This window comes from Mesoplodon densirostris, chromosome 14 (assembly GCF_025265405.1).
Source record: "Mesoplodon densirostris isolate mMesDen1 chromosome 14, mMesDen1 primary haplotype, whole genome shotgun sequence".
Lineage (NCBI taxonomy): Eukaryota > Metazoa > Chordata > Mammalia > Artiodactyla > Ziphiidae > Mesoplodon > Mesoplodon densirostris.
In genome coordinates, this window is record NC_082674.1 from 38,883,774 (window position 1) to 38,910,528 (window position 26,755).

General features: G+C 50.8%; 1 protein-coding gene across 1 annotated transcript in view; it reads left to right on the forward strand.

Moving 5' to 3' along the window:
- Window positions 1-26,755, forward strand: part of TTC7A (tetratricopeptide repeat domain 7A) — a 124,972-nt gene that overhangs the window by 31,620 nt on the left and 66,597 nt on the right. The window contains exons 4-8 of the mRNA XM_060116855.1: window positions 4,370-4,500; window positions 7,248-7,363; window positions 22,172-22,250; window positions 23,066-23,223; window positions 23,852-23,915. Of these exons, the coding sequence (XP_059972838.1) occupies window positions 4,370-4,500; window positions 7,248-7,363; window positions 22,172-22,250; window positions 23,066-23,223; window positions 23,852-23,915 (548 nt within the window). The remainder of the gene's footprint in view (window positions 1-4,369; window positions 4,501-7,247; window positions 7,364-22,171; window positions 22,251-23,065; window positions 23,224-23,851; window positions 23,916-26,755) is intronic.

The following is a 26,755-nucleotide window of genomic DNA, read 5'->3' on the forward strand; positions in this document are numbered from 1 at the left end:
GTAGTTGTGGCACGTGGGCTTCAGTAATTGTGGCACGTGGGCTTCAGTAATTGTGGCTCGTGGGCTCTAGAGCGCAGGCTCAGTAGTTATGGCACATGGGCTTAGTTGCTCCGCGGCATGTGGGATCCTCCCGGACCAGAGTCGAACCCATGTCCCCTGCATTGGCAGGCGGACAAAGAAGCCTCTTTTTATGGGCGGAACTGGGGTGACTGGACTGTGACCCTCACTAGGAAGAGCTGTTGCCAGCTCCAGGAAGCTTTTTGGTCTGCTGTATGTTAGAAATTTTTTCACAGACCACTACCTCAGTGACTGTAGCCCCTTTACTTTGATCTTCATTAGTTCTCTGGAATCATAGTTGCTTCCTTTCAAAAAGGAATATATTATTTTTAGATATATTTTTACATAGTACATAGATCTTAAGTGTGTAATTTGATGAGTTTGTCAAGTATAGATACCCATGTAACCAACACCGCAATAAAGACAAAGAACATTTCCATCACCCCAGAAAATTCCCTCAGGTCCTTTGCCAATTGATCCCCTCCCCAAACCCACCCCAGGCAGTGACTGGTTGGTTTCTGTTAATATAGATTATAATTTTGCCCTTGTTTTGAATGTCATATAACTGAAATCATATGGCCTGTACTTTTTGATATCTAGCTTCTTCTGCACAATATAAATTCTGAGAGATTCACCCGTGTTGTGTGTATCAAGAGTGTGTCCTTTTCTTTATTTCTGAGTAGTATTCCATTGTATAAATATGCCACGGTTTGTTTACGAATTCCGCAAGAACCATTTTTTAGATGGAGAGGGAGAAACCCCACCAGCCTCTACACTCGGCATGAGTGGATGTGTGTGTTCGTCTGTGTGTCCATCCACTCACTAAGCGAGGGCCTTGCCCTCGCTGGGTGCAAAGATCAACCAGAAATGGGCAGAGAGGATGGTCACAATGTAGAGGAAAGGCATACGCAGAGGAGGCGCAGCTAAAACGCCCTGCTGGCTCTGAAGTCGGGAGACTTAAGAAGGCTTCAGAGAAGAGGTGGTGTGCTGTGAGCTTTCAAGGAGGATGGGGTTTCGAATTCTCAGAGAAGCCTGGAGGAGAGGCCCCTGCTGGGAGCAGAAGGAACAAATGGAGCACGGGCAATGTGGCGGCCCCACAGACAGACACTGCTTTGCCGTGGCCAGCCCACCGGAGGCTTGGGACTGGCAGCCTGAACCTGGTCCATCCCAGTTCTGGGCCCAGAGGTGGGGCAGGAGGGAACCCAGACAGCAGCACATCTCGGGGGCGGGGGAGGGAGGAGCACAAGGATGTGTTAAAACAGACCCTCTCTGTGTCTTCTGGAGTTGGCTCTGCCTTCCTGCCATTTCCACTTGGCTTCCAGGCCAGGCCCTGAACAGTTTCTATGTCCCACTGTCCTGTAGGGTACACGGGGGCCATGGGTCTGGAGAGGAGTGGCTGGGCCAGCGCCGGCAGTGAGCAGAGGGGACCAGCCTTCTCCTGCCTTCTTGCCACGTCTTCTCCAGTGCGCCCTCTGTTCCTCCTCCCCCTTAGTCCTTTCCTGGTCGTGAGTCATTTGGCGGGAGGCACATTGACACTTGGTGACCCAGGTAACTGAGTCTTTGTGTTGAGTAAGGGCCCTCACGGTCTATGTCCACCTTTCCCCAGGCTGAGGCATCCCGACCTTTGGACCCACTCACACCCCAGTCTGGCAGAGGGCAAGGTCACTGAAACCATATGAGTTGGGAATCTAACCAAGAACAGCAGTATTTCTTTACCTTGTGTTTGTAGAGTACTTTGTACTTTGTCAGACACCATCAGGCTTGTCGTTTCTTCAGCCAGCCAGTGCTTGCTGAGTGCCTACTGTGTGCCAGGTTATAGAAAGGTGAACATGTTAAGGTTGATGCCTTTAAGGAGCCTATAGTCTGGCTGATCAAACACATGAACAAATAAATATAACAAAATGTTGGGGCAGGAATACGTAAAGTGTAGATCAGGGCCCAAGGAGAGAATGATTGGTTATACCAGGGTGTATCGGGGGGGCCCCATAGAGGAGGGGGCACTCAGTGGCAGAAGGTGAGCTATAATTTTGGGTGGCCTCTGGGGGGTGGGGTGGAGGGTGCATTCCAGGCAAGAGGAGCAACCTGAGCACAGTGGGAGCAGGAGGCTGGGTGTGGATGCAGCGGGTACGGTGTCATAGTCAGCTCAGGCTGCTAGAACAAAGCACCACAGATTGGGTGGCTTATACCCAACAGACACTTATTTCTCACAGTCCTGGAGCCTGGGAGTCTGAGATCAAGGCACCAGCATGGTCAGGTTCTGGTGAGAGCCCTCTTCCAGGTTGCAGGCTGCCAGCTTCTTGCTGTGCGCTCACATGATGGAAGGGGCTCTCTGGGGTCTCTTTTATAAGGACACTAATCCCTATCATGAGGGCTCCACCCTCATGACCTAATCACCTCCCCAAGGCCCCGCCTCCTCATACCATCACCTTGGGCATTAGGTTTTCAACATATGACTTTATGACTTCCAAGGGGACACAAACATTTGATGTATAACATGATGAGAGACAAGGCTGGGGAGATGATAGGGATGGATCTTGGAGGGCATGGTATGGAATGTCAGGAGTTTGGACCTCACCCTGCAGCAGTGGGGACCCCAGTGGAGGGTTTTAAGCAGTGGAGTTTTAGAAGGATCACCCTGGGATCCTTGAGCAGGATGGATGAGAGTGAGACTGGAGGCAGGGAGGCCAGCTAGGAGGCCAAGGTGGTCATCCACTCAAGAGATAAAGCCTAAAATAAGGAGATAAGAGAAGGGAAGGGGAGGGGAGGCTTGAAATGTTAAGGGCTTGGTCATCAGTTGGATATTGGGGCCAAAGCGCAGGAGAGAGTTGAGGATTCTCTTCTTGGACCTTCCTTCAGTCACTTCATCTTGAGCACCTACTACATATAAAGTACCATGTGGGCACAAAGGTGAGAAAGACCTGGGTTCTGCCCATCGAGAACCGCAGTCTAGGACAGTGCTCTCTAGTCAGGACTGTGAGTTGCATGTGACAGCAACGCAATTTAAGTGGACTTTGACCCCACCCCTCCCTGAGAAAATGGGGGAAGGGGTTTATTGGTGCATATACTGGAAAGTTTCAGGGGGTAGTGCTTCAGGCAAGGTGTTCACACAGTTCTTTAGGAATCTGCCCTTTTCCATCAAGTCTCATCTCTGTTCTGTGTAGACTTCGTTTGTTTTTTTTCATGACTGAGTTTATTCAGTCTTTTTCCTGTCTCAAAAAAAAAAAGCAAAAGACAAAAAACCCAGACATAAATATAGTTGTTTCCCTTTACAGCTTTCCCCTCTTGGTTTCTTATAGTTTTGGGGTTGTTTTTTTTTTTTTTTTTTTTTTTTTTTGCTTTAGAGCTATGCTTTTATATTAAAAAATTTTTAAATTTTGGTAAAAAACACAAAACATAAAATATACCACCTTAACCATTTTCAGGTGTACAATCATGTTAATGACATTCACGTTATGTAGCTTCATTTTAAGGCAGCCTTTCCCTAACATTTCCAGGCTGGCCTCTTAGCAGCTTAACAAGCCCAGTGGAAGGGATAAGAATTCTGGGATTGGGTCTTCTCGGCCCAGACCAGGCCACGTGCACACCCTTAGCCAATCACTGTGGCCCTGATGATGGGTCAGCCTGGATCACGTGCCTGCCTTTGAGGGGGACGGGGTCTTCACCCTGTGAGCCACAGGAGCTGAGCGAGGCTGCACAATGGGTGCTCCAAGGGAAAGAGAGGTGCTGCTGTGGAAAGAATGGGAAATGGATGCCAGGGACGCAAAAACAGCAAATCCCACTGCAGGCACATAGGACCCGAGCGCCTGACTTAGGCGAGGTAGAAACTGTTTGGTTCCACGGGAGGGGTGCATATAAATGCTGTGTAATCAAGGCATCTACCATGAGCTAGGGACTGTGGCAGTCCACACAGGCTCATTTTGCCCCCATTGAACTACTGGGGGAGCGAAGAGCTAGATGTACATAACCACTCCATGATGTAAACATGGTGAGTGCCTGGGGCGGGGTCAGGATTGCTTCCAGCAGGCACTGCCTGGGAGGCCAGGCAGGAGTTGGCCATGGGGGTGCCACCAGTGTGGTTCCCCACGTGGGGCATGGGTGCCTGCTGTCTGTCCACTGCTTGATCCCAGCCGCTGCTAATACCATCCTTGCTTTAGCCCCCTCCTTCCCCTCCCAGGACCTCCGCCTCCCACTGGCTGCTCCAGAGTCTCCTCGGATGAGCCCACCCTGGGCCCCTGGGAGGGGCCTGGAGTTGGGCCCCCCCCCCCTCCCCCGCCGAGCAGGGCAGGTCCGAGGTGCTCCCCTCCTCCCGCAGGCCTCTCCCTGGAACGCCTACCCAACTCCATCGCTTCCCGCCACCGCCTGACCGAGAGGGAGGAGGAAGTGATCACCTGTTTCGAGAGGGCCTCCTGGATCGCTCAGGTGTTCCTGCAGGAATTGGAGAAGGTGAGTTGGAAATAATAGCCCCATGGTCATCACTGCCCTCTATTGAGCACCTGTATCTATGCAACCCCCCACCCCACTAAAACCGTAGGTCCTGCTTGTACAAATTAGAAAAGAGGCCCCTCCACCTGCCCTGAAGATGCTCTGCTTTATCCATGGGAAAACTCATTATAGTATCCTGGTTCTGTAAGCATGAGACTCTCTACTGCCAGAAAAGAGGTTTTTTTTTTTTTTTTTTTTTTGCGGTACGCGGACCTCTCACTGTTGTGGCCTCTCCCATTGCGGAGCACAGGCTCCGGACGCGCAGGCTCAGCGGCCATGGCTCATGGGCCCAGCCGCTCCGCGGCACATGGGATCCTCCCGGACCGGGGCATGAACCTGTGTCCCCTGCATCAGCAGGCGGACTCTCAACTACTGCGCCACCAGGGAAGCCCCAGAAAAGAGCTTTAATAAACAGAAGAGTCCACGCCACCTGCGAGCGGCTGGGAACCTCCTTGGTGAGCTCAGCTTGTATGACCAAAAGTGTGACAGCCCTGTTGTGTTCGTTAACTTGTTTACCCCTCACAGCAGCTCTCTGAAGTAGGTATTACATTCATCCCTGTTTAATACATGAGGTTTAGAGAGACTAAGCCATTTGCCCACTACTCTTCCCTTGGAAGGGTACAGTCAGGCCGGTCCGTGTAGGCACTCTTCCCAGCTCTCAGGTGCCCGGGAAGCTCCCTGCTGGACCCTTTAGCGGGGAGGAGGCCCATTCTTAAAGCCTTGCAGAGGCTGGCAGAGCTGGCCACAGGGGTCTGGAAATTCTCAGGCCTACTTATCTCCCTGCTTCTGCTTCGGGGGGCCTGAACGAACTCTCAACAGGGCAGCAGTTCCAGGTGTTAGCAGCATACTGTGATGTTACCCCCAGTTCTTCCCTTCTGGGGACTCCTGGTTTAATGGGGGGGTAACAGGCAGCCATATTCAACAAAGATACTTGCAGTTCCTGCATCCCTGTTTTCATGTCAGGCACTACTTTGAGTACTTTACAGTTGTTCTCTAATTTAACCTTCAAATAGTAACCAACTGCAACAGGTTACGATTGTTATTCCCGTTGTGTAAGTGGGGAAACTCAGGTGTGGAGAGTTACATAGCTTCCTGGAGCGCAGACAGTTCGTAAGTGGCGTTGGCAGGGCTTGGGCCCTGTATGACTTGTGACTTTGGGGTGGTGCTTAAGCCTTCGGTTCAGTAGATGTTAAGTAGATGCTAGATGGCAGGCTTGACAGAGGAGATTTAGGATTGGCATCCAGACAGAGGAGGTGGGCACGAGCTGAGAGACTCAGCACCCAGGAGATATTTGAACCTCACCTACTTTGGCAAATGCCAAAATGTCAACCCAGCACCTGTTTGTGACGGGCCTTTTTGGAGGTGTCCTCCTCATGCCAGGTCAGTTCCCACGGAGCAGGATTCTCAGCCTCAGGACTTCTGACGTTTGGGGCCAGATAATTCTTCATTGCGGGGCTGCCCTGTGTAGAATGGCCAGCAGCACTCCCAGCCTCTACCTGTGGGCTGCCAGCAGCCAACCCCCCTCCAACTGTGACAACCAAAAGTGTCTCTAGATATTGCCAGATGTCTCAGGGGCAAAATTGCCCCCCCTGTTGAGAGACACCATCCTAGAGTCCCTCTGCTTGGCTGGACTTCAGCGGGAAAGAAGTGATTGGCGGCTCAGCAGACACAGGACTCGACTGTACTCCCTGGCAGAGGTCCACGTGGAGACTTGAGTTGACCTCTGCCAAGGTCGCCTGCAATGTTTCAGGAGCTCTTCATGTTTGAATTACCTATAGTTTGTAGGAAGCTTTCATGAAAACTTGAAAGTCACCCATTCAGTCAGAAGCCTGGGTTTTGGACTCTTAAAAGGGGATTAAGGTGATGAGCTGGAATGGTGTCCAGGACTGGAATCAGCGCCCCAGGGGCACTGGGTGGACAAATGGGCCCCGAGAGCTGGTTATCTCAGGTCGAGGGAGGGCAGGCCATAGAACCCTGTGCACCCTGTGCACTGCAAAGCTGGATGTCCCTCCTAAGAACCAGCGCCAACCTCTGAGGAACTAAGAATCTCTCTAAAACCTATTTCAGTTTCTGAAAGATAAGGTGGATGGCTCATTGATTTTTTTTTTCCCCCTCATATCAGAGAGGGAGGTGGCATAGTGAAGGCAGGCCTGTCTCGGTGGGGCTGGGTGACCCGCTCAGAGCTGAGGCTTAAGAGACAGCTCAGTTAATAACAATTGTTCCTCAGCTTTCTATGAACCAGGGGTCAGCTGTTGGACTGTTCTGAGGTTACATGGTTATGTGACAGGGACAGTGCAACGTCTGGCGTCTGGTAGGCGCTCGAGTATTGAAAGAATGCACCAATAAGTAGTAGAAAGAGCCTGGAATGTGTAGCTGGCCAGACTTGAGTCTGAGGTCCAGGTCCAGGCCAGCTTTGTGTCCTCGGGCACTTTCTGAGCCTCAATTTCCTCATCTATAAGGTGCAGATAAAACCAGTCTTGTAGGGCTGTTATGGGCATCCAGCATTTGCACAGGGAGAGTGCTTTAGACCTATTTTGAATTAAAGCAAGTTAGGTTGAGTTTGGTCTGAGTATTGCCCTACGTGCCCCTAAGGTGGCTGGGGGCTTGGGTGGCGACAGGGCCGCCACCTCTGCCTGGGCTGACCCTGGCCCTGGCCTCTCAGCTTTGGAACTTAGAGACAGCGGCTCTCTCTGTGTTCCCCTTCCCAGATCACAAGTAACACCACATCCCGGCACCTGAAAGGATCTCACCCGGTCGACTACGAGCTCACCTACTTCTTGGAAGCTGCACTCCAGAGTGCTTATGTGACAAACCTGAAGAAGGGGTAGGTCGCTGGCAGCTGGGTGGGACCCGGACATTTCTTTCAGGCCTGGGAGCTGCTGACATTGCTCAGGCCTCCCTCTTCTCTGGGCTGTGTGTGTACGGGCTCCCTGGAGAGGACGATGGGGGCTGGCTTGTTGCCGTCTTGTCAGACTGAGCTTGCCCAGGCCCTTGGGGGAAGAGCTGAGCTTCAGGAAGCTGCTGAAGCAATAAAGCCTGCACGTGTTGGAGGTGGTCATCTTTAGAAGGGGGAGTTCTGGGAGCCCGATGACGGTGTGGGAAGAGTGAAGGACAGTGAGCTGGGCGGTCTGGAGGTGGTCACTGTCGCCTGAAGTGTCAGCTAAAGTCATTTTGCTTCTCTGAGCCTCATTCTCCCCAAAATTTAATGGAAAAGGTGATTCCTGATTATCCCAACTTTCAAGGGGCTGTGAGATCCGAGGGGAAGTGTGGTGAAGGTAAAGGCCTGGCATCGTTTTTGGGGTGCGACTACCCTGCTAGTGAGGTGGCAGGAAGCTCGTTTCCCTGTGTGTTGACTGGAGGGTCCTGGGACCCAAGAACATGGTGCCCAGAACCCCTTTCTTTGTCTTTTGCTCCTTGGGGTTAAGCAAGGCACCCTCCCTCTGTGAAGAGTCTGGTGGACGCTTCCATCTGGGTGGGAGGGGCTGGTGGTGTTTCGTGGGTGCGTTGGGTGGTGGTGGAGGGGGAGGGGGAAGCGACAGGACCAGGAGGGCGTGTTGCTGGCCACCGTGGCTCTCCGGCGGTTCTGCAGGGCTGAATGCCTCCACCAGGCTGGAGACTAGCAGGTGGAGGCCTGGGTTTCCCGTGCCTCATCGGCTCCCTCCTCAGCATCATTACTACCCTCTGCAGACACCGTGGGCTGGGGCCATGAGGACATCCGGGCAAGCGGAGGGACTCACGTGTGCTGAGTGCAGCCAGTCACGGTGGACGCTGGGCACACGTCTCGGCCCTCTCGAGCCTCCCAGGTGGAGGTGGGCCAGCCACACAGGTGTTCCCTCCTCCCCACAGGTGAGGAAACGGAGGGTCAGGATCACAGAGCTTTCTTTGCTTTGACTGGCTAGAGTCCTTTGAAGCCCCTGTTTTGTTTTTGGTATGATTTATTTTGTTAAATTTCACTTTATTCCTCCTTTTCATTTAACGTTTTTTGGAATAGATGATTCTTGCACAGGATACCAAATTAAAAAGGTACAGAAGACTAGACAATAAAACGTTTCCCTTCCATCTCCATCCCCTGCCTCCTGGTTCCTCTGTAGGCAGTGTTCCTAGGCTCCTGGATCATTCCATGATAGTTAGCAGCATACACAAACGATTATACGCACATATTATTTTCTTCCTTTTTTAAATGCATATTCTCCCCTTTGCCTTTTTTCATTCAAAATATATCTCTTGGAGATGGTTCCACATCAGAGCTGCCTTTTCTTTGCACTGCTGCATAGTGTTTGTAGTATCGTACAGTACAGATCTCCTACAATTTGTTTACTCAGTTCCCAACCTAGGAACAGATAGGTCACTTCCAGACTTGGGCTCTTTTCATCGTATGCCAGAGTCCAGAACAGAACCATACCTATGCATTGTTTCAGTGGGAATCTGTCTGTAGGGTGGATTCCGAGACAGGAAAGTTCTGGGTCAGAAGGTACGAACGCTGGTCATTTGGGTAGAGGTTGCCAACTTGGACCTCATAGAGGTTGTTTCAGTTTCTGTGCCACCAAGATGGGGGAGAGAGGCTGCTTCGTAAGCCCTCACAACATAGTGCAAGCTTTTTTTTTTAAGTTCTTATTGAAATATAGCTGATCTACAGTGTTGTGTTAGTTTCAGGTATACAGCAAAGTGATTCAGTCATGCATGTATGTGTGTGTGTGTATATATATATATATATGTCCTTTTTTAGATTCTTTTCCATTATAGGTTATTATGAGATATTGAGCATAGCTCCCTGTGTTATACAGTAGGTCCTTGTTGTTTAGCTATTTTATATATAGTAGCGTGTATCTGCTAATTCCAAACTCCTGGTTTATCCCTGCCCCACCTTACCCCTTTGGTAACCATAAGTTTGTTTTCTATCTCTGTGAGTCTGTTTCTGTTTTATAAATAATTCCTTTGTATCATTTTTAAAGATTCCACATATAAATGATATCATATGATATTTGTCTTTGACTTACTTCACTTAATATGATAATCTCTAGGTCCATCCATGTTGCTGCAAATGGCATTATTTCATTCTTTTTTATGGCTGAATGGTATACCATTGTGTATATATGCCACATCTTCTTTTTTATGGCTGAATGGTATTCCATTGTGTATATATGCCACATCTTCTTTATCCATTCATCTGTCGATGGACATTTAGGTTGTTTCCACATCTTGGCTATTGTAAATAGCGCTGCAATGACCATTGGGGTGCATGTATCTGTCTGAATTATAGTTTTCTCCAGACACATGCCCAGGAGTGGAATCACTGGATCATATGGTAACTCTATTTTTAGTTTTTTAAGGAACTTTCATACTGTTCTCCATAGTGGCTGTATTAGTTTACATTCCTTCCAACAGTGTAGGAGGATTAGTGCAAGCTTTTTGATGTTTTATTAGGCGTGATTGGTGAAATATGCTATCTCAGCATCATTATTGTTGGTGGGGGAGATGATATTTATCTGTTCACTTTCCCATTGTTGGTACTTGGAAGGTAATTACTTCTTTTGTTTTTTAAAATAATTTCTGTTGAAGTATTTTGATTTATAATGTTGGCAGTTTCAGGTGTACAGGAAAGTGATTCAGTTATATATATATATATATGTATATATGTGTACGTACATATATATATGTATATATGTATACGTACATATATATATATCCTTTTTCAGATTCTTTTCCATTATAGGTTATTACAAGTGATTGGGTATATAGGTCTCTGTGCTATACAGTAGGTCCTTATTGGTTTAGCATCATTTTAAATATGCACTTTTCTTAGGAGTGAGGTTCATTAGATTTTTATGTTTTAATTGTTTGCACCTTGAAAATGCATAATTTATTTTAAAAAATCTTAATTGAAGTATAGTTGATTTACAATGTTTTAGTTTCAGGTGTACAGCAAAGTGATTCAGATATATATATATATGTATATTCTTTTTCAGATTCTTTTCCCCTTATTGGTTAATACAAAATATTGAGTATAGTTTACTGTGCTATACAGTAGGTCCTTGTTGGTTATCTATTTTATTTATAGTAGTGTGTATATTTTAGTCCCAAACTCCTAATTTATCCCTCCCTCCCCAAAATGCATAATTCATTGATCCCTCCCTCCCTCCTAGTTTATGTAAGTAATATAATGTTTATGGTGGAAAACTTGGAAAATACATAAAAATATAAAACGGGCAAATTTTAAAATCACATATTCAATCTTTAGATCAGGGACTGGCAGATTATAACCTTCTGGCCAGTCATCTGCTTTTGTGAAGTTTTTTGGAACACAGCTTGCCTGTTGGTTTAGGTATCTTCTATATCTATGGCTGCTTTAGAGCAACAACTGCAGAGTTATATGACTCCAAGCCTAAAATATTTACTGTGTGGCTCTTTACAGAAAAAAATTTGCTGGCCCCGTATTCTAGGTAATCACTATTAACATTTTTTTAAATAAATTTATTTTATTTTATTTTTTTATTTTTGGCTGCGTTGGGTCTTTGTTGCTGCACACAGGCTTTCTCTAGTTGTGCTGAGCGGGGGCTACTCTTCATTGTGGTGCGCAGGCTTCTCTTAGCAGTGGCTTCTCTTGTTGCTGAGCACGGGCTCTAGGTGCGCGGGCTTCAGTAGTTGTGGCACGCGGGCTTAGTTGCTCCATGGCATGTGGGATCCTCCCAGACCAGGGCTCGAACCCATGTCTCCTGCGTTGGCAGGCAGATTCTTAACCACTGCGCCACCAGGGAAGCCCCCCACTATTAACATTTTGATGTATGTCTTTTCACATCTTTCTGTGTACAGATATGCAGGTATATTTTTTTCTTTTTTAAACAACAACAAAATAGTATCTTATAGTACTGCTGCTTTGTAGCCTGCCTTTTCCACTCAGGGCTTGGTTGGGAGCCTCTTTTGTGTTCCTGCTAATCTCTCTTCTGCATGAAGTCGCTCCCTGTGGCATCAGGGGAAGGTGCCAAGCCCACGCCTGCAGGTGGGCTTAGGGCTTGGTGGGCTTTGTGGCTGGGACAGTCATCCTTGAGCTGGGCCCCGAGGGAGGGGAGATTCCCAGAGACAGGAGGAGTCTGGTTGGGGCAGAAGAGGTAGGATGAGGCTGAGGATTCCAGGATGGGGAACTTGGGAGGGCCCAAGGCCAAATACACTTGGGAAACAGTGGGTTAAAGACTTCTCAGACCCTTTAGAATAGGAATTCCAAGGAGCATGGTTGCAGATAGTAAATTTTCAGGAGGAGGCAAAGACATGTAAAGTTTTCAGTTTCGTTTGACATGGAGCCCTTGTTTGGTGTGGGTCTCTGGGGACCACTCTTTAGGAACCAGCGCTCTGGGACTCCAAGGGGAACAGCTGGACTGAAACGCAGTTTCTGGCCCAGGCAGCTTTTCCATCCAGCAGGCATCCCTGTCCCATCAGAGCTACATCCCATTCGTGGTGTTGGAAGCCCCCCGAGCTTCAACCCTTAATGCCTGGAAGAGAAGGAACTGGAGTCCTTGCTCAGAATGCAGAGCAGGCCATGGTGAGGCCACTCCCAGGAAGCAGCGGTGGCTGAGATGGCTGGGGTGTGGGCGTGGGCCTGGGGGGAGGCAGTCCTGCCGCAGCTGGACCCCGGCCTGGAGGAGGCCTGTGTCCTGCTTCTCTCTCACCACCCTGCCCTCGTGTTAGAGGAGGCGGGGTGCCGCCTGAATCCTGTCCTCCAGATGGTAAGAGCAGGGAGAAGGTCCCGGCCAGGAAACAGGCTCTCTCCCTGTTCTCTCCTCGTGCACGAACACCCACCAGAGCACCTGATTCGTCACAGCTGCTTAGAAACTCTAAGGCGGTATTATCGTTTGTTTGTATTCTTATTTTTTTGAGGCAGCCCACAGCTGGATGGGCTGCTGCTTCAAGCTTAAAGTTTACTCTTAAAAAATAAAATTCTCAAGTGCTAGGCCACGGAGGCAGTGGTGTCCCGTTTGGGACATGAGGATCGGGAGGCCCAGGGAGCCAAGGTGGTTTACCTCCCAAGGGTGGGACTGGGCGGGGAGTCACCGGGACACGCACGCTGCCTCTGCTCTAGCTCCACCATGGCTTGGTTGTTCCTATTCAGTTACTGAATTTCAGTTTCAGTGAAATGGTGGCCTAGCAGGCTGGTTCCTGTTTATACTTCGCAGGCAGCTGCCACCCAGCTGCTTCTCTTTAGCTGGAGACTGTCGTCGCCCTGTTTGTGCAAATAAAGTTTTATTGGCACATAGCCACACCCGTTCATTTACATACTGTCTCACCCTCAGAGCTGAGAAGTTGGGACTGAGATCACATGGCTAATCCTGAAGTATTTACTCCCTGATCCTTTAAAGAAAAGAGTTTGCTGCTGCCTGCTCTTTGTTTAAGAAGTTCTCCCTCCCAAGGCCTCTTGCAGAAGAGGTGCTCTTCTTGCATATGGGAGCCCCATGGAGTAGATTTTGTGGGGAGGGGACAGTTCTAATTTTAGTGTTCTGTGTCCTTCATTCATTCATTTAACAAATATTTGTTATACTGATACGTGCCACCTATTAAGAGCTGAATTTGTGCCAGGCACTTAAGTGCTTTGCTGGCATGTGTCTTTAGTCTTTCCAGGATCCCTCTGAGGTAGATGCTGTTGTTAGCACCCCCATTTTACAGATGGGAAAACTGAGGCACAGAGAACATAAGTGACTTGTCCTGGACAGAGTCAGGGTTGTGTGTGCCGGTACTGTCTGACACCATTAACCACCAGTCTACACTGCCCACAGCAGAAACCCAGCAGTTAAGACCCTGCTGCCGCCCCCGAGGTGCTCACAGCCTAACGTTTGTCCCCCCGAGTCTGCCTCTACTTGGTATGCGTGGTCCCGGCTTCTAGTTTGAAGAGTTGGTGGGTGTCAGGGCAGGGCCGGGGAGTGGAGGCCACTCAGTGATCCTGGGTGAGTTCCTCCCCTACTCCCCACCCCCACCTCTAAAGGAGGGTGTCTGTCCTGCATCCCAGGATGTGAGGGTCCAAGAGGAGGGAGGGAACAAAAAGACACTGGAGTACAGAATTCAGAGCCCTATTAACTCCCCTCTCTGCTGAGGTCCCCCCACCTCCACCCCTCAGGGCTGCCTGCTCCCTTCCCCACACCAGCTTCTCTGCAGATATGATGAGGTCAAGGTGAGCGTCTAGGACAGTCAGGAGGGAAAGAGAGAGAGAGCCAGCAGTTATCAAGCACATGCTGTGTGCTAGGCTGGACCACACGCTCTGTGTACAACACTCTGTGAAGGAGGTCATGTGACCCCGGCCCACTAGTGAGGGGCTGGGGCTCAGAGAAGGTTGAGTCACTTGCCCGACCTCACCCACTGGGATTCCAGCTTTAGATCTGAGCGGCCTGGAAACCCATGCCGTTTCCAGTTTTGGGGGTGTCAGAGGGCAGCCTGGGCACCTGTGGGGTGTGTGGAAGGACAGGACCCTGGTGATGGGGCTGATCCTTGATGAGTTACGGCTCTCCTTCCTTCTCTGGGACCCTGAGTCACATGCTCAGAGGGTGGGCCTGCTACTCCCCTGAGTGGGCCTGCTTCCTGCCCTGTCTTTGTTCTGCGCACTCAGGGCGTGTGTGTGTGTGTGTGTGTGTGTGTGTGTGTGTGTGCGCGCGCGCGTGTGCGTGTGTGTCGGTTGTGGGCAGAGGCATTAACCAACCGTCACCCCTCCAGGAAAGCCCACGTAATTTTAGTTAGTTTTCTGTTGCTCTCACTTTGTTCCCCTGTCTTTGTCCTCTTCTTCCTGAAGCACAAATTTCAGTCCTTAAAGCTGATGCTGACTCCCTCCCCACCCCCGCCCTTTATTCCCAAATAAAGAGGAATGGAAACTGGATCATCATTTCTTTCCAAGCAAACAGCCCAAATATTTGAAAGCTTGAATGTGAAGAGCAGTTCCCAGGACACGTGGGAACAACTCAGCCCCTCTCTGTTTCCTGTGAACACATCCAACCCAGCAGTGGCCCTGGAATGTGACATATATAAAGTAGCCCTGGGTGCCTGGGTGGGCTTTAAATAATTTCTTTACACCTTTCCTCTTGATAGTAGCTAATATTGTTGAATACTTACTGCATGTCAGGCAGAATGCTAATGCCTTTACGTGTAATCCTGTGAAGTTGGAACTAGTAATATCCCCATTTTCCTGAAGGAGAGGTTGAGTAACTTGCTCAAGGTCACAAGGCTCACAGGTGGTATTGCCAGCGAGCCTGGTGCCGAACTGTGTCTGCCCAACCCCACAGCCTGAGGCCATGCTCATTACATAGTCCCGGGCCCAGGATACCACCCACCCACGGTAGGTCTGCATCAGTGAGCTCCTGTAATTATGTATCATGGTCTTCAGGTCACAGTTACATCTTCCTGGGTGAATCACCAGTTCCAGTGTTTTTCTTATACATTTGTCATTATTAGGAAGTTAAAAAAAAAAAGTCACCTTAGCCCAGGGTTTTTCAGCCTCAGCACTGCTGATGTTTTGAGCCAGATCTCCTTTGTTGTGGGAGCTTGTCCTGTACACTGTAGGTTTTAGCAGCATCCCTGGCCTCCACCCAATAGATGCCAGTAGAACACCCCACCCCTCAAGTGTGACAACCAAAAATGTCTCCAGACACTGAAAAGTGGCCTGGGCTGTGGGTAGGGGGCAAAATCGCCCCCACTTGAGAACCACTGTCTTAGCCCAAGGTATGAGAGGCAGGAGGTCAGGGGGAGATTGGGATGCAGACGCCTGATATTGGGTCACCTTCTCCAGGGCAGCTCTGGAGAGTCTTTTAAAGGGCTCCAGAGCCATTTCCTGCAGGTTAAACTCACCCGCACTTGCCTGGGCTCTTGCGGTGTCTGGGAAGGGCTGGGGAGAAATCCTTCCCTGTGTTCAGAGAGGTCACAGCCCAGTAGCGGGGACGGCGCTTGGGTGGAAAAGCCCAGCAGCTCATTTCCCAGCTGGCCTCCGAGAGCCCACGGAGTGTCAGGCCCCCTGCCCAGGGCAGGATGAGGACCCACTTCACGGAGCTCACGTCGCAGTGGGGAAGCGGCAGTGTGGGATCGAGATGCTGACGATGGACAGTGCTCTCTGCACTAGAGGAGAAGAAGGCCGAGAGGTGTGAGTGCTGCCTGGGACGGGGGGACTCTAAAGTGACATTTCATCCTGGGGCCAGGTGGAACGGAGCCCCCGGGGCTCAGGCGCTGCTGGGTGTTAGAAGAGGTTCCTTAGGGCCTGAAGGACAGGAAGAGGTGGTGGGATCTGCGTCAGAGATTCTGGGCTATAACCTGAGAGCCTGAGCTCATTCGCATGTGGGCATGGGGTGGACCCAGGTTCCAGAGGGCCCAGAGGAGCCCTTGCTGAGAATGGGGTGCTCAGCCCCCGGGGCCAGATGGCCACAAGCAGTGCTCTTCCCAGGGTCCAACTTGCCCCTCCAGTTGAGGATTTGACATAATTTAAAGGGTGTGGTATTCTCCACTGTGTAATGTGGGTGACGTTTTCTTGGCCTCCAGACAGTGCTTCTCCTTTAATTCTGAGCTTTGGTGAGGCCTGGGCCTCCCTTATGCTGCCCACTTACTCATTCAGTGTCTGAGGGACATTCATTTTCCCAAGGGCCTTGCCCTATTGATCCAGCGGGTAATTCCCCCAGCTGACTCCTGCCCCCTTGCTCTTCCTAATTGACCTGGGATTGAAAGTGCTGGCCTGAAAGTCAGGAGTTGGGAGGCCCCTACCTGGGGTCCGCTTCCCCTCACTGCCACCAGAGGGCAGCCGTGGACTCTGGTTGGAGCCTCGCCCTGGGCAGTTCTGCGGATGCCCCTGCCAGGAGGCAGCTTTCTGTTGGGCTGGGGGTTGATGGCTGCTGGGCCCAGGGTCTTGGCTGTGGGGGAGGCTTGGTTCTCCTTTGCACGAAGTAGCCCAGGGGTGAAGCATCAGGGGACATCTGGGGGTGGTGCAATGCCAGGGAATCTGTTGATGACCCTGACCTCACTAGGACCTGGTCTCTGAGTATCTCCCAAGAAAAGAATGTGAGCCGGGGCTTTCCCTGGTGGCGCAGTGGTTAAGAATCCGCCTGCCAATGCAGGGGACATGGGTTCAAGCCCTGGTCCAGGAAGATCCCACATGCCGCGGAGCAACTAAGCCCGTGGGCCACGACTACTGAGCCCACGTGTTGCAGCTACTGAAGCCCGCATGCCTAGAGCCCGTGCTCTGCAGCAAGAGAAGCCACCGCAATGAGAAGCCCGCATGCCGCAACTAGAGAAAGCCCGCGCACAGCAACGAAGACCCAACGCAGCCATTAAAAAAAGGAACGTGAGCCACCTTGGCTCCTTCCCCCACAGCAGGCAAGAGGCCATTTCTCTTTGGGGTGGTTTTTTTCTCTTCTCCCTCGACCTACAGAGCCCATTCTCGGCTCAGGGCTGAGAGTGAGCTTGGGCCATGTGTGTTGAACCAGGTGGGCTGCATGTTTTGTGCGTGCTCTTAAAAAATTTTTCTTTAATCACTAAAGCAATATATGCTCATTGTACCAAAACCAAACAGTAGAGAAGAGAGTGTTTTCTGAGGGAGTTGCCCAGGGCTTGGCAGGTTGTGCAACCTTATGAAGACACTCTCCCTTTCTGCTGTGTGTGTGTGTGTGTATGTGTGTATGTAGGTGCCTTAGAAAACCTGCTTTTGGGTATGACCCCGTAAAGGGTGTGTTCAGTCAGTAGTAATTTTGTATTCTTAGCAACCACCCAGTATCTGCAGCGCTGGGGGAGGGCACGAGACAGAAGGCTCTCAGGGGCATTCAGGGGCCAGAATCACCCAACAGTGAAGCCCAGGAGAGCCTCCTGGTGGTCACAGAAGAGACCTCTTTGGGCACAGGGAGACCTCTGAGGCCCATCGGAGAGAGCACATCCTTCCAGCGTCTCTTAATGCACAGCCTTTATTTATTGTCAGCACCCACCGCCCATACCCCACCTCACTAGAAAGCTCCCCTTGCCTGGATGTCTTCAGTGTCCTGCAAAGGAAGTGTCACAGCCTTTTTCTGGGGCTGGGAGTGAAGAGGGAGCCATCAGTTTCACATTTGAAACTGATAATGTGAGCCTGTGGCAAGAAGGAATAGCTTCATAACCATTTGAACTTCACCTGACCTTGTCTCCTGATTCAGCCCTCTAGCTGTTGGGATCTGCCAACTGGCTGAGCATTTCTGGGTCTTTGACCGGAAACCTCTCATACACAATTAGCAATGCCAGCCCTGAAACAGGGACCTCTGGCCATTGTCCTAGGTACCAGAGCCTGTTTAGGTTCCATTCAGTGAAAAATTCCATGCATTTTCTCATTCTCTGTTTCAAATCCAACAAAATCCCTACCCCCTCAAAATTTGTTGAGCACCTACTGTATGCAAAATATTTTGCTAAGCTCTTGAATAAACCATGAGCGTGTCTAATTTTACAGACTGTGAGCTCCTTATGTGCAGGGCTGTGAATAAGCTATTCATTCACTCATTCGGTCTCTTAATTCTTTCTCTCTGAATTAGTTGGATGCCTGTTGAGAACAGGACACTTGGTGTACAGTATCCAGGCACTTGGTACACAGTAGGCATTTTGTAAAGACTTAGTTGAGGGAGTCCTGGAGTTCAAATAGCCAGGAAAGGAAAGTGTAACTGTGCCATTGTCTTTCTCAAGGGTCTTGTTAGTTAAAAAGGAGTGAAATCTGAACCCCTTGGTACCTGCGGTGAACCCACCTCTCCCCTTGTGTGAGTGATGGCCTGAAAAGGCAGGCATCTTCCAGGCTTTAATTTTGTGATTGGAAAATGAGGATTTATTTATTCCATAATGATTTCTTTTTTAAAAAATAAATTTATTTATTTATTTATGGCTGTTTTGGGTCTTCGTTGCTGTGCGTGAGGTTTTTCTAGTTGTGCTGAGAGGGGGGCTACTGTTTGTTGCGGTGCGCAGGCTTCTCATTGCAGTGGCTTCTCTTGTTGCGGAGCACGGGCTCTAGGCGCGCGGGCTTCGGTGGTTGTGGCAGACGGGCTCAGTAGTTGTGGCTCGCGGGCTCTAGAGCGCAGGCTCAGTAGTTGTGGCGCATGGGCTTAGTTGCTCTACGGCATGTGGGATCTTCCCGGACCAGGGCTTGAACCCACGTCCCCTGCATTGGCAGGCGGATTCTTAACCACTGCGCCACCAGGGAAGTTCCTACAATGATTTCTTGAGTGCCTTCTATGTTCCAAGCATTGTACTGGTACCCGGGAATATGAAGCTTCCCTCACCAACCTCATTAGAATTTGCAAAGACTGGATAAGATGAAGTGCTTTGGAAAAATCTGCCCCGCTGCCTACTGCTGACCAGGGGCCTGGGGGAGCTTGCCGCCTCCTTGCATGACTCCCCTGGAGGCCCCCCTAAGATGAGCTGTTTCCCTTGACCCATCCCTGCATGTACATATCCTCTTTCTCTGCTCCTGGCCAGCCAGAGTTTACTTGAGTTGGAATCCATGACCTCCTGGCTTCTCCACATGCAGCCTGATTCTGGGCCAGGGTTTGTTTGAGGCCCTGTTTGGATATTGTTAAAAGTGGCAGCTTTGCTCAGAAAGGTCAGTGTGAGAGATCAGAACAAAAAGATCTTTCAAGCTGGCCTCTCACGGGGCTCAGGAAAGCCCCAGCTCTACCTGGCACTGGCAGCTTAGACCCAGGACAGGATTACTCAAGCTGGTGGGAGAAACCCCATCTAATTTCCCATTTCCCAGAAGGCTGAGCTGAGGCGGAGGGGCATTCCCGACATTTCAGAACAGGTCGGCACCAGCCAGGAGCCCAGATCTCTCCCTGTCTAGCCCTGGCCACTGGAACCTATGTTGGTTTTTCTCTTTACTTGCATTCAATAAAAACTGGGATTTACCCAAAAGACGCCTAAGGGTGATTATTTGCTTTGCTAAAGAATTCCTGGGAGCTTATTTAGATGTCAGAGTCCCGTATAGATTTGAAAATAGTAAAAATATACAACTTTGGAGACACAAGATCTTGTCAAAATTGCAGTTCTCGGGCTTCCCTGGTGGCGCAGTGGTTGAAAGTCCGCCTGCCGATGCAGGGGAAGTGGGTTCATGCCCCGGTCCGGGAGGATCCCACACCGCGGCTAGGCCCGTGAGCCGTGGCCACTGAGCCTGCACGTCCGGAGCCTGTGCTCCGCGACGGGAGAGGCCACAGCAGTGAGAGGCCCGCGTACTGCCAAAAAAAAAAAAAAAAAAAAATTGCAGTTTTCATTCCTAAAGTGAGTGTGTATTGGGGGAGGAACCTGAAACGAAGCAACTAGTATACCAAGTCCATGATTTCAGGTATGCTTGATTAAGGTGAGATATCTACTGAAGTAAAAAGAAAGATCTAAAGAAAAGTATTACACAAAATAATAACACTGATGGTGTACAGCTAGTAGCAAGGATTGTAGATGTGGTATGCAGATGACAGAAGTCGGGGAGATGCTGATTGCAACTGAAGACCTGATTTTATAGAGGAGAGGGCCGTGCATAGCCCACAGAGGTGAGCTCTGCCCTCAGTAGCAGTGCCCAGGCATGAACCATCTCTAAGGACCCTGTGGAGCCCTGTGCTGCTTGCCCCTCCTGGTGCTTCAGAAGCTCTAGGCAGGCTAGGGAATATCGTTGTGACTCTGACTCTATCCCCCAGGTCTTCTCAGCCTTACAAACAGGAGTCTGAGTTCATAGTGTTGGTTGTTTGCACAGTTGGGGCTTGCTTGTATGAAACCAGAGGTTCCCAGAAGGCAAGGAATTGATCTCCTGTCCTTTTATGCCTCCAAGCTCCAGAGCCCCCAGGAATCTATTTCATTCATGAAAGCTGCAGGAGGGGCTCAGGTGACTTTCCCGGCTGCCACCTTTGGCTTTTCACCCTCTGTGATCTTTCATTTCTAAATTTGCTGGCCTGGGAGCCTCTGCTTTCCCTTGCGAGCTATTGATCTAGGGAACCACCCCCTCCCCCGGAACAAGTGAGGATGGCAGTCCTCAGACATTTGCTGAGCACACGTGCCCGGGCTGAGCTTCAGGAACAAGACTGCCCTCAGGGGGTGCACAGTGGGAAAGGGGTCAGCCTGTAAATGGAAAATGACTGCAATGCCATGCTTGCTTCAAAAGAGGACTTAACATGGGGCAAGAGCTATGCAGTCAGGAAGGGTGGGTGTGGGGAAGGGCCCAGGGAAGGCTGCAAGAAGGAAGTGGTATTGGAAAGTGATGTGTAAAAACACAGTTTTTTTTAAGGATGAGTAGAGGAAGGGCTCTTTAAGGCAGTGGGGGAAGCCTGTTCCAAGACTTGACATAGGGAACTGTGGACGGTTGTTCAGAAAGGACTTGAGTGGTGGGAGATGAGATGGGAGAGAGGCAAGGGGCAGACCCGACAGCCCTGGGACACCGTACTGAGGGCCTAGACTGAATTCTGTAAGCCTGGGGGCACCGACGAAAGGCCAACATGGGAAGGAACAAGATGACTTTTGCGTGTCAGGTAGAGCCCTCAAGGGGCAGTGGGAGTTGTTTGTCAAACTCAGGCCACACCCATCAGTGGGTTGCAAGATCTGTTTAGTGGGCTGCCGCCAGCATTTTTAAAATGGGGAAGTAGTGGGAGACGTAAAATAGAAAATATCAGAGTGGATTACATTGCACATAGTAGAGATAGGTAATATATCAAGAAACTTAACTTCAGTTTTATGTAAGCAGTGTGTGCATATATACAGGGTTGCAATGTCAGGTGTATTTCTTACTATGGATCACACTTTAAAAAGCTTGCAGATGACTTTAAGGCACAGAGGGCTGACTGGAGTGGTGAGACCAGCTGTCACTGTCATCTAGGCCCCAGGTGATGCAGGCCAGTCTAGGGCCCTGGTGGTAGGGATTGAGAGGTGAGGATGGATTCCAGTGTAGACCAGATGTGGCAGATGAAGATGGAGAATTTTTTTAATCTCATTAATAGCTTTTTTAATATGATTTTTTAAATTAATTAATTAATTGTATTTATTTATTTTTGGCTGTGTTGGCTCTACCTTGCTGCGTGCATGCTTTCTCCAGTTGCGGCAAGCGGGGTCTACTCTTCGTTGTGGTGCGTGGCCTTCTCATTGCGGTGGCTTCTCTCGTTGCGGAGCGCGGACTCTAGGCACGTGGGCGTCCGTAGTTGTGGCTCACGGGCTCTAGAGCGCAGGCTCAGTAATTGTGGTGCACAGGCTTCGTTGCTCCGTGGCGTGTGGGAACTTCCCGGACCAGGGCTTGAACCCGTGTCCCCTGCATTGGCAGGTGGATTCTTAACCACTGAGCCACCAGGGAAGCCCGAAGATAGAGAATTTGAGGTTGACTGAAGTCAGAAAGTCTGGCACCAGCCCAAATCACTTGGGCCAAGATAACATCTTGTTTGAAATACTCCATCTTGGTCTCTTTCTGGTGGTAAACTGGAGGCCTGGGTTTCTAGAGGGCTACGGTGGAGAAGGATCCTTTCTATTCTTTGATCACTGATGTCCTGGGCCTCTAGGATCCTGGTGTTACAATTCTGACCTTTCATACCAATTATTGGATGTTTTCAAATAACACTCAAATGGACAGGCTGCTCCTAGTGTCTGCAGGTTTGATGAGGATGTCTTTATGGGAACTAGGCTGGTAATGACCCTGCTTCTACTGTCTTCCCACTAGGAACATCGTGAAAGGCATGAGAGAACTCCGGGAGGTCCTACGCTCTGTGGAGACCAAAGCAACTCAGAACTTCAAAGTGGTAATGGAGGAGGCCCCAGGGCTGGGTGCTGGCTGTGGCTGGTTTATTCAGGGGTTGATTTCAGTGGGAGGCAGCAGAAATCCTAGCAGGCAGCCTCTGAATCAGGGATAACAATATGTCGAGTGTGTGCTTCTCCTCTCCCTGTCATGCTCATGGCAGACATTGCTAGTCAGTCTCAGCATTCTTTTCCTCCAAGCCTGGGACACACCCTCAGCATCCTTCTCATCGCAGCACTGCACAGCCCCTCATGTTAGATCAATGCTGAAACCTCCTGTCATCCCTTCCTAGCAAGGTGGTGCGCTAATTCTTAGGGATTTGTTTATGATCTTAACAAGTAACCTTGGCTTGCTTTCCTGCCCCAATTCAGGCCTCCCTTCTTAGGCTTCTGCCCCTAATCAGAACCACAGCTGCTTCTCACTCTAGACTTTTCGGTCAAATATCAGAAAGGTATCTGGTGGAGAGAGCTGCTTGCGCTGAGGGCTTTATGCTTTGCAAGGGCTATGAATACTCAGAGCCGTGCTGGGCTCCATGGGGCCAGGAGGAGGAGGAAATGTACCTCTTGTCTAGGAGAAGAGAGAGGACAAAAGATGAAGTCGGAGCCATCAGAGGCCAACAGGAGGGGTGGGGCAGCGCAGTGCTGGAGATACAGAGAAGCAAGGGGGCTCCTCGGGGCACAGTGGTAGACCTCCTGGAGGGGCAGCAATTTGCCAGCAGGCAGATTTGGCTGGATGGTGGATGGTGGGTGGAGGGCACGGCAGGCCGCGGCCGGGCAGAGCCAACACGTGCCTGCATCTGAGTTCCTCCCTCTCTGCCAGATGGCAGCGAAGCACCTGGCAGGGGTCCTGCTGCACTCCCTGAGTGAGGAATGCTACTGGAGTCCCCTGTCCCACCCGCTGCCCGAGTTCATGAACAAGGAGGAGAGTTCCTTCATCACACAGGCCCTGCGGAAACCTCAACTCTACGAAGGAGACAAGTAAGCCTATCTGCTCTGGGGACCACCCCAGGCTCAGGCCACCGTTTTCAGGCTTCGGTCCGCACTGGCGGCCCGTCTCTGCCCCATGCTCTCCTGCAGCCGCCGCCCAGCTCCCTGCCAGGCAGGCTCTTCAGAAGCAGCAGGAGACAAATAGACTAGAGAAGGCAGGTCTTGGGGTGGGGGGTGGAGGGGGCATCCTCTAAGGCACCCAAAGGCCAAACAAATTATTTGGCGGGTGAGAGGAGGGGGGTGCCTGGCTTTCTAATGGTCTTAATGCACCGTCTGTCGTGTTTTGTGCCAGTAATCGAAGGTGGGGTCTGTGAGCTGCTTTCTCGCTCTTGTCTGCTACTGGCCCCACCCACTTCATGCAGTGCTGGGGGCTGGAAGGGGGCATCCCCCTCAAGAGCATTGCAGTACTTCCAGCCCTCGCCCACCGTAGGCTTTCAGATCCATGACTCTGGGGCGTGATAAAGAGCTGCAGGTGGGATCCAGTGCCTGTGAATTATGCAGGAGAAGGTCACCTTACCAGGGCTGGTGCTGACTCCGGGGCAGAAGGGCCAGCATGGCAGGCCAGCCGTGCTGCTTCGGAGGGCCGTGCGGGAGCCAGGCTGCTATTTGTGTCTTCCAGCCTCTACTGCCCGAAGGATAACATTGAGGAAGCCCTGCTGCTGCTGCTCGTCAGCGAATCCATGGTAAGCTCAAGGCCTCTGGCCCGTGGAATAACGCTGTGGGGCTTGGGCACAGGCCACCAGGTCCCGGCCGAGCTCAGCCCCCAGGGATGTCCCTGAAGCAGGCTTCTCGGATCTGTTCCGCCTTCAGGGGGTGCGGCTCCCTCATGAGATTTAGGTGTGGAGTACAAGGCTGCTTTCGGGGGCCTGGGTCCTACCCCTAAATGAGTAGGGACTGGGCGAGCTAACAAATTCCCACCTCCTGCTTCTGGAATTACAAAAGGTGTCATCAGCAAGTCAACAGAAGGTTGCGTGAACAGTTCTGCGCTGGGTCGGTGATGATGGAGGGGGGTGGAAGGAACGTGTACTTTCACGGCAGGAGGCCTGGATTCAGGTTCCGGCCCTGCCACTCACTAGCGGAGGGCCCTGGGCAGATCACCTAAGCTCTGTGAGCCTCAGCTCCCACCTCTAAGGTGACAGTGACTCACAGAGGTGAGGTGCCTGTACAAGGGATCCACTCATTCATGCCACTCCTAATACAGAGTGTCATCCACTTTGTGCCAGGCCCTGTTCTAGACACCAGAGAAGCAGCAGCAAACAAAATGGAGAAAACTCCCCGCCCTCATGGAGCTTACATTCTAGTGAGGGAGGTGGGCAATAAATGAATTAACTACTCAACTACCCAGGGTTGCGATGTCTAAGTGCTATGGAAAAATAAGGCTGAGGGGGTAAGGTGTGCCAGATAGAGCACACGTGAAATGCTCTCTAGATTTTTTTCACAAGACCCGCTTCTCCTGCCCCGGGCAGACACACATGTGCACATGCACACACACACGTGCCGTGGAGGCTCAGTGTCAGGGAGAAGTGTGTTGAGTCGTCCAGGAGGTGGTGAGATGAAGGATGGGTGATCCAAGGGGGCTGAAGGAAGGGTGGGCAAGAGCAGCAAAGCCAGGTGTCCTCTGACTGAGGGGCCCCTCAGAGCTTATGAGCTGGGGACCCCCGGGTTGAGAACTAGGTTTTTTAAAATGATGCATCTGAGAGCAGTGTGTGAAAGTGGAGTTTAAGAAACTGGGTCCCCAAATAGCCAGAAACAAATGTCCCTTTGGAAACCTGGGACTGTGTGATGCCAGGGTTTGTTTAGAGAACTCTGGTCAGTGGGTTGCCTCTGGCTGAGCAGGTCCCCCAGCAAGTAGACAGGAAGAGGGACACTGGACTCGGGGGTGAGAGAGTGTATCCTTCCCCAGCCAGGCGGGGTCCATTCAGATCCAAGAGTGCCAGGGAAGGGGCGTGGATATTTGGATCCTGAGGACAAACTGGCCGGGACATGGTCCTGAAAGGTTTGCACGGGGCATGCTTGTGTGGAGGTTAGGTGGTTGCTGCTGGGTGGGGACATCTATCTGGTTAGCCCAATGTGGAGGTAGAGGTACCAAGTGCCAGATCTGATTTTCATGGGAGAACAGTGTACTTCTCACAGACTGAACCCCAGTTTTTAATTATGGAACCTCAGCCATAGACCAGTATCCTCTCCCTGCCCCCTTCACATACCTCAGCCATCTCAGCACCTACACCATCAGGTGTGACTGCACAGAACTCACCTGTCTTGGGAAACACAGGTCGTTATTGTCACTTTCCTATGCTGACGGTTACAGTGTTGTCCGCAGGTGGGAAGTAAAAAGGTGAAAATGGGAACGTTTCTTAGGTCCTTTCTCTGCCAGATTCCAAGCTGATTATCTCATCTAGGTAGGCGTTGTGTTGAGCGGTTTGAAAAATAAGTTTCATATGATTCAGTCTAATACTAATATGTTCCCATCTTACAGGTGAGAAAAGTAAGGTCCAGGACAGGTACATGTCTTGGTCAAGGTTACATACGAATAATCCTTGCAGCCTTGATTCAGATCACGTCTGTGATTCACTGACTGCTCTAAGTCTTGGTTTTCTCATCTGTCAAAGGGTCAAGGGGGTAACTTTGAGGATCAAGTGCGACAGAGCTTGGGGAGGGCTTTGTAAACAAGGAAGGCCTTGGCTGTCTGTGTGAGAACGGTCAGCATTTTGACCCCTGGCAGGGATAGAGGCTGGGCTCTGTCTCCCTAAGCATTTTCTGTGGCCACGGCTTGATCTGGGTGCCCAGAACCAGAGCTGAGGTGCCTTTCCATTAAAGTTATTCCCCCCAAACCCTCAAGCTGCCCGTGTATCTCAAAGTAGAGAATGGCCTTTTACTAAAGGGTGACCCATACTTGGAGCCAAGGTGGTTTCCCTCTAAGCAGCTCTTTCAAGAGGGTATGTGGCCGGCTGGCGTCCACCGACGACTCAGGGGATCCAGGCCGGCTGGCCAGGCGGGTGTCGTGGGACTTCCCTGTGGCCTGCACAGCGGCAGAAGTGCTCAGACGCCGAGTGTGCTGTAGCTGGGAGGAGGCACTCTTCCAGGGCTGGCTGGTTGGTTTCCTCCTGCTCACACCCAGTCTTTCACACATCTAGAAGCTTCAGGTATTTGGGGGAGGACGTTGGCGATGGACGTAGCTTTGGTGTCTCATCTATTGAGGGCTTTCCACCTGAGATCCGGTTCTGGCCACTGTGGTTCCGCGCGGTTTCTCGGAGTGACCAGACCGCCTCTGACTTCTCACTTACCCTTATTTTACCCCCTCCTTTCCTGCAGGTCACATTCTCCATCAGATGTGGGCGCCGGGCTCCTGCTCTGACCCTTCAGCTGACCCCTGAGGCTCAGCCCGGCCCCTGTACCAGCAGGGTTTTCCTCATCTCCCTTTAATACTGGCTGGGTTTGGCTACAGATGATAGGGAGAAACCTCTAGAAGCAGCAGCTGCCTTGGCTGCTCCTTGGGTTCTCCTAATCCCTGCAGAATTCTTTA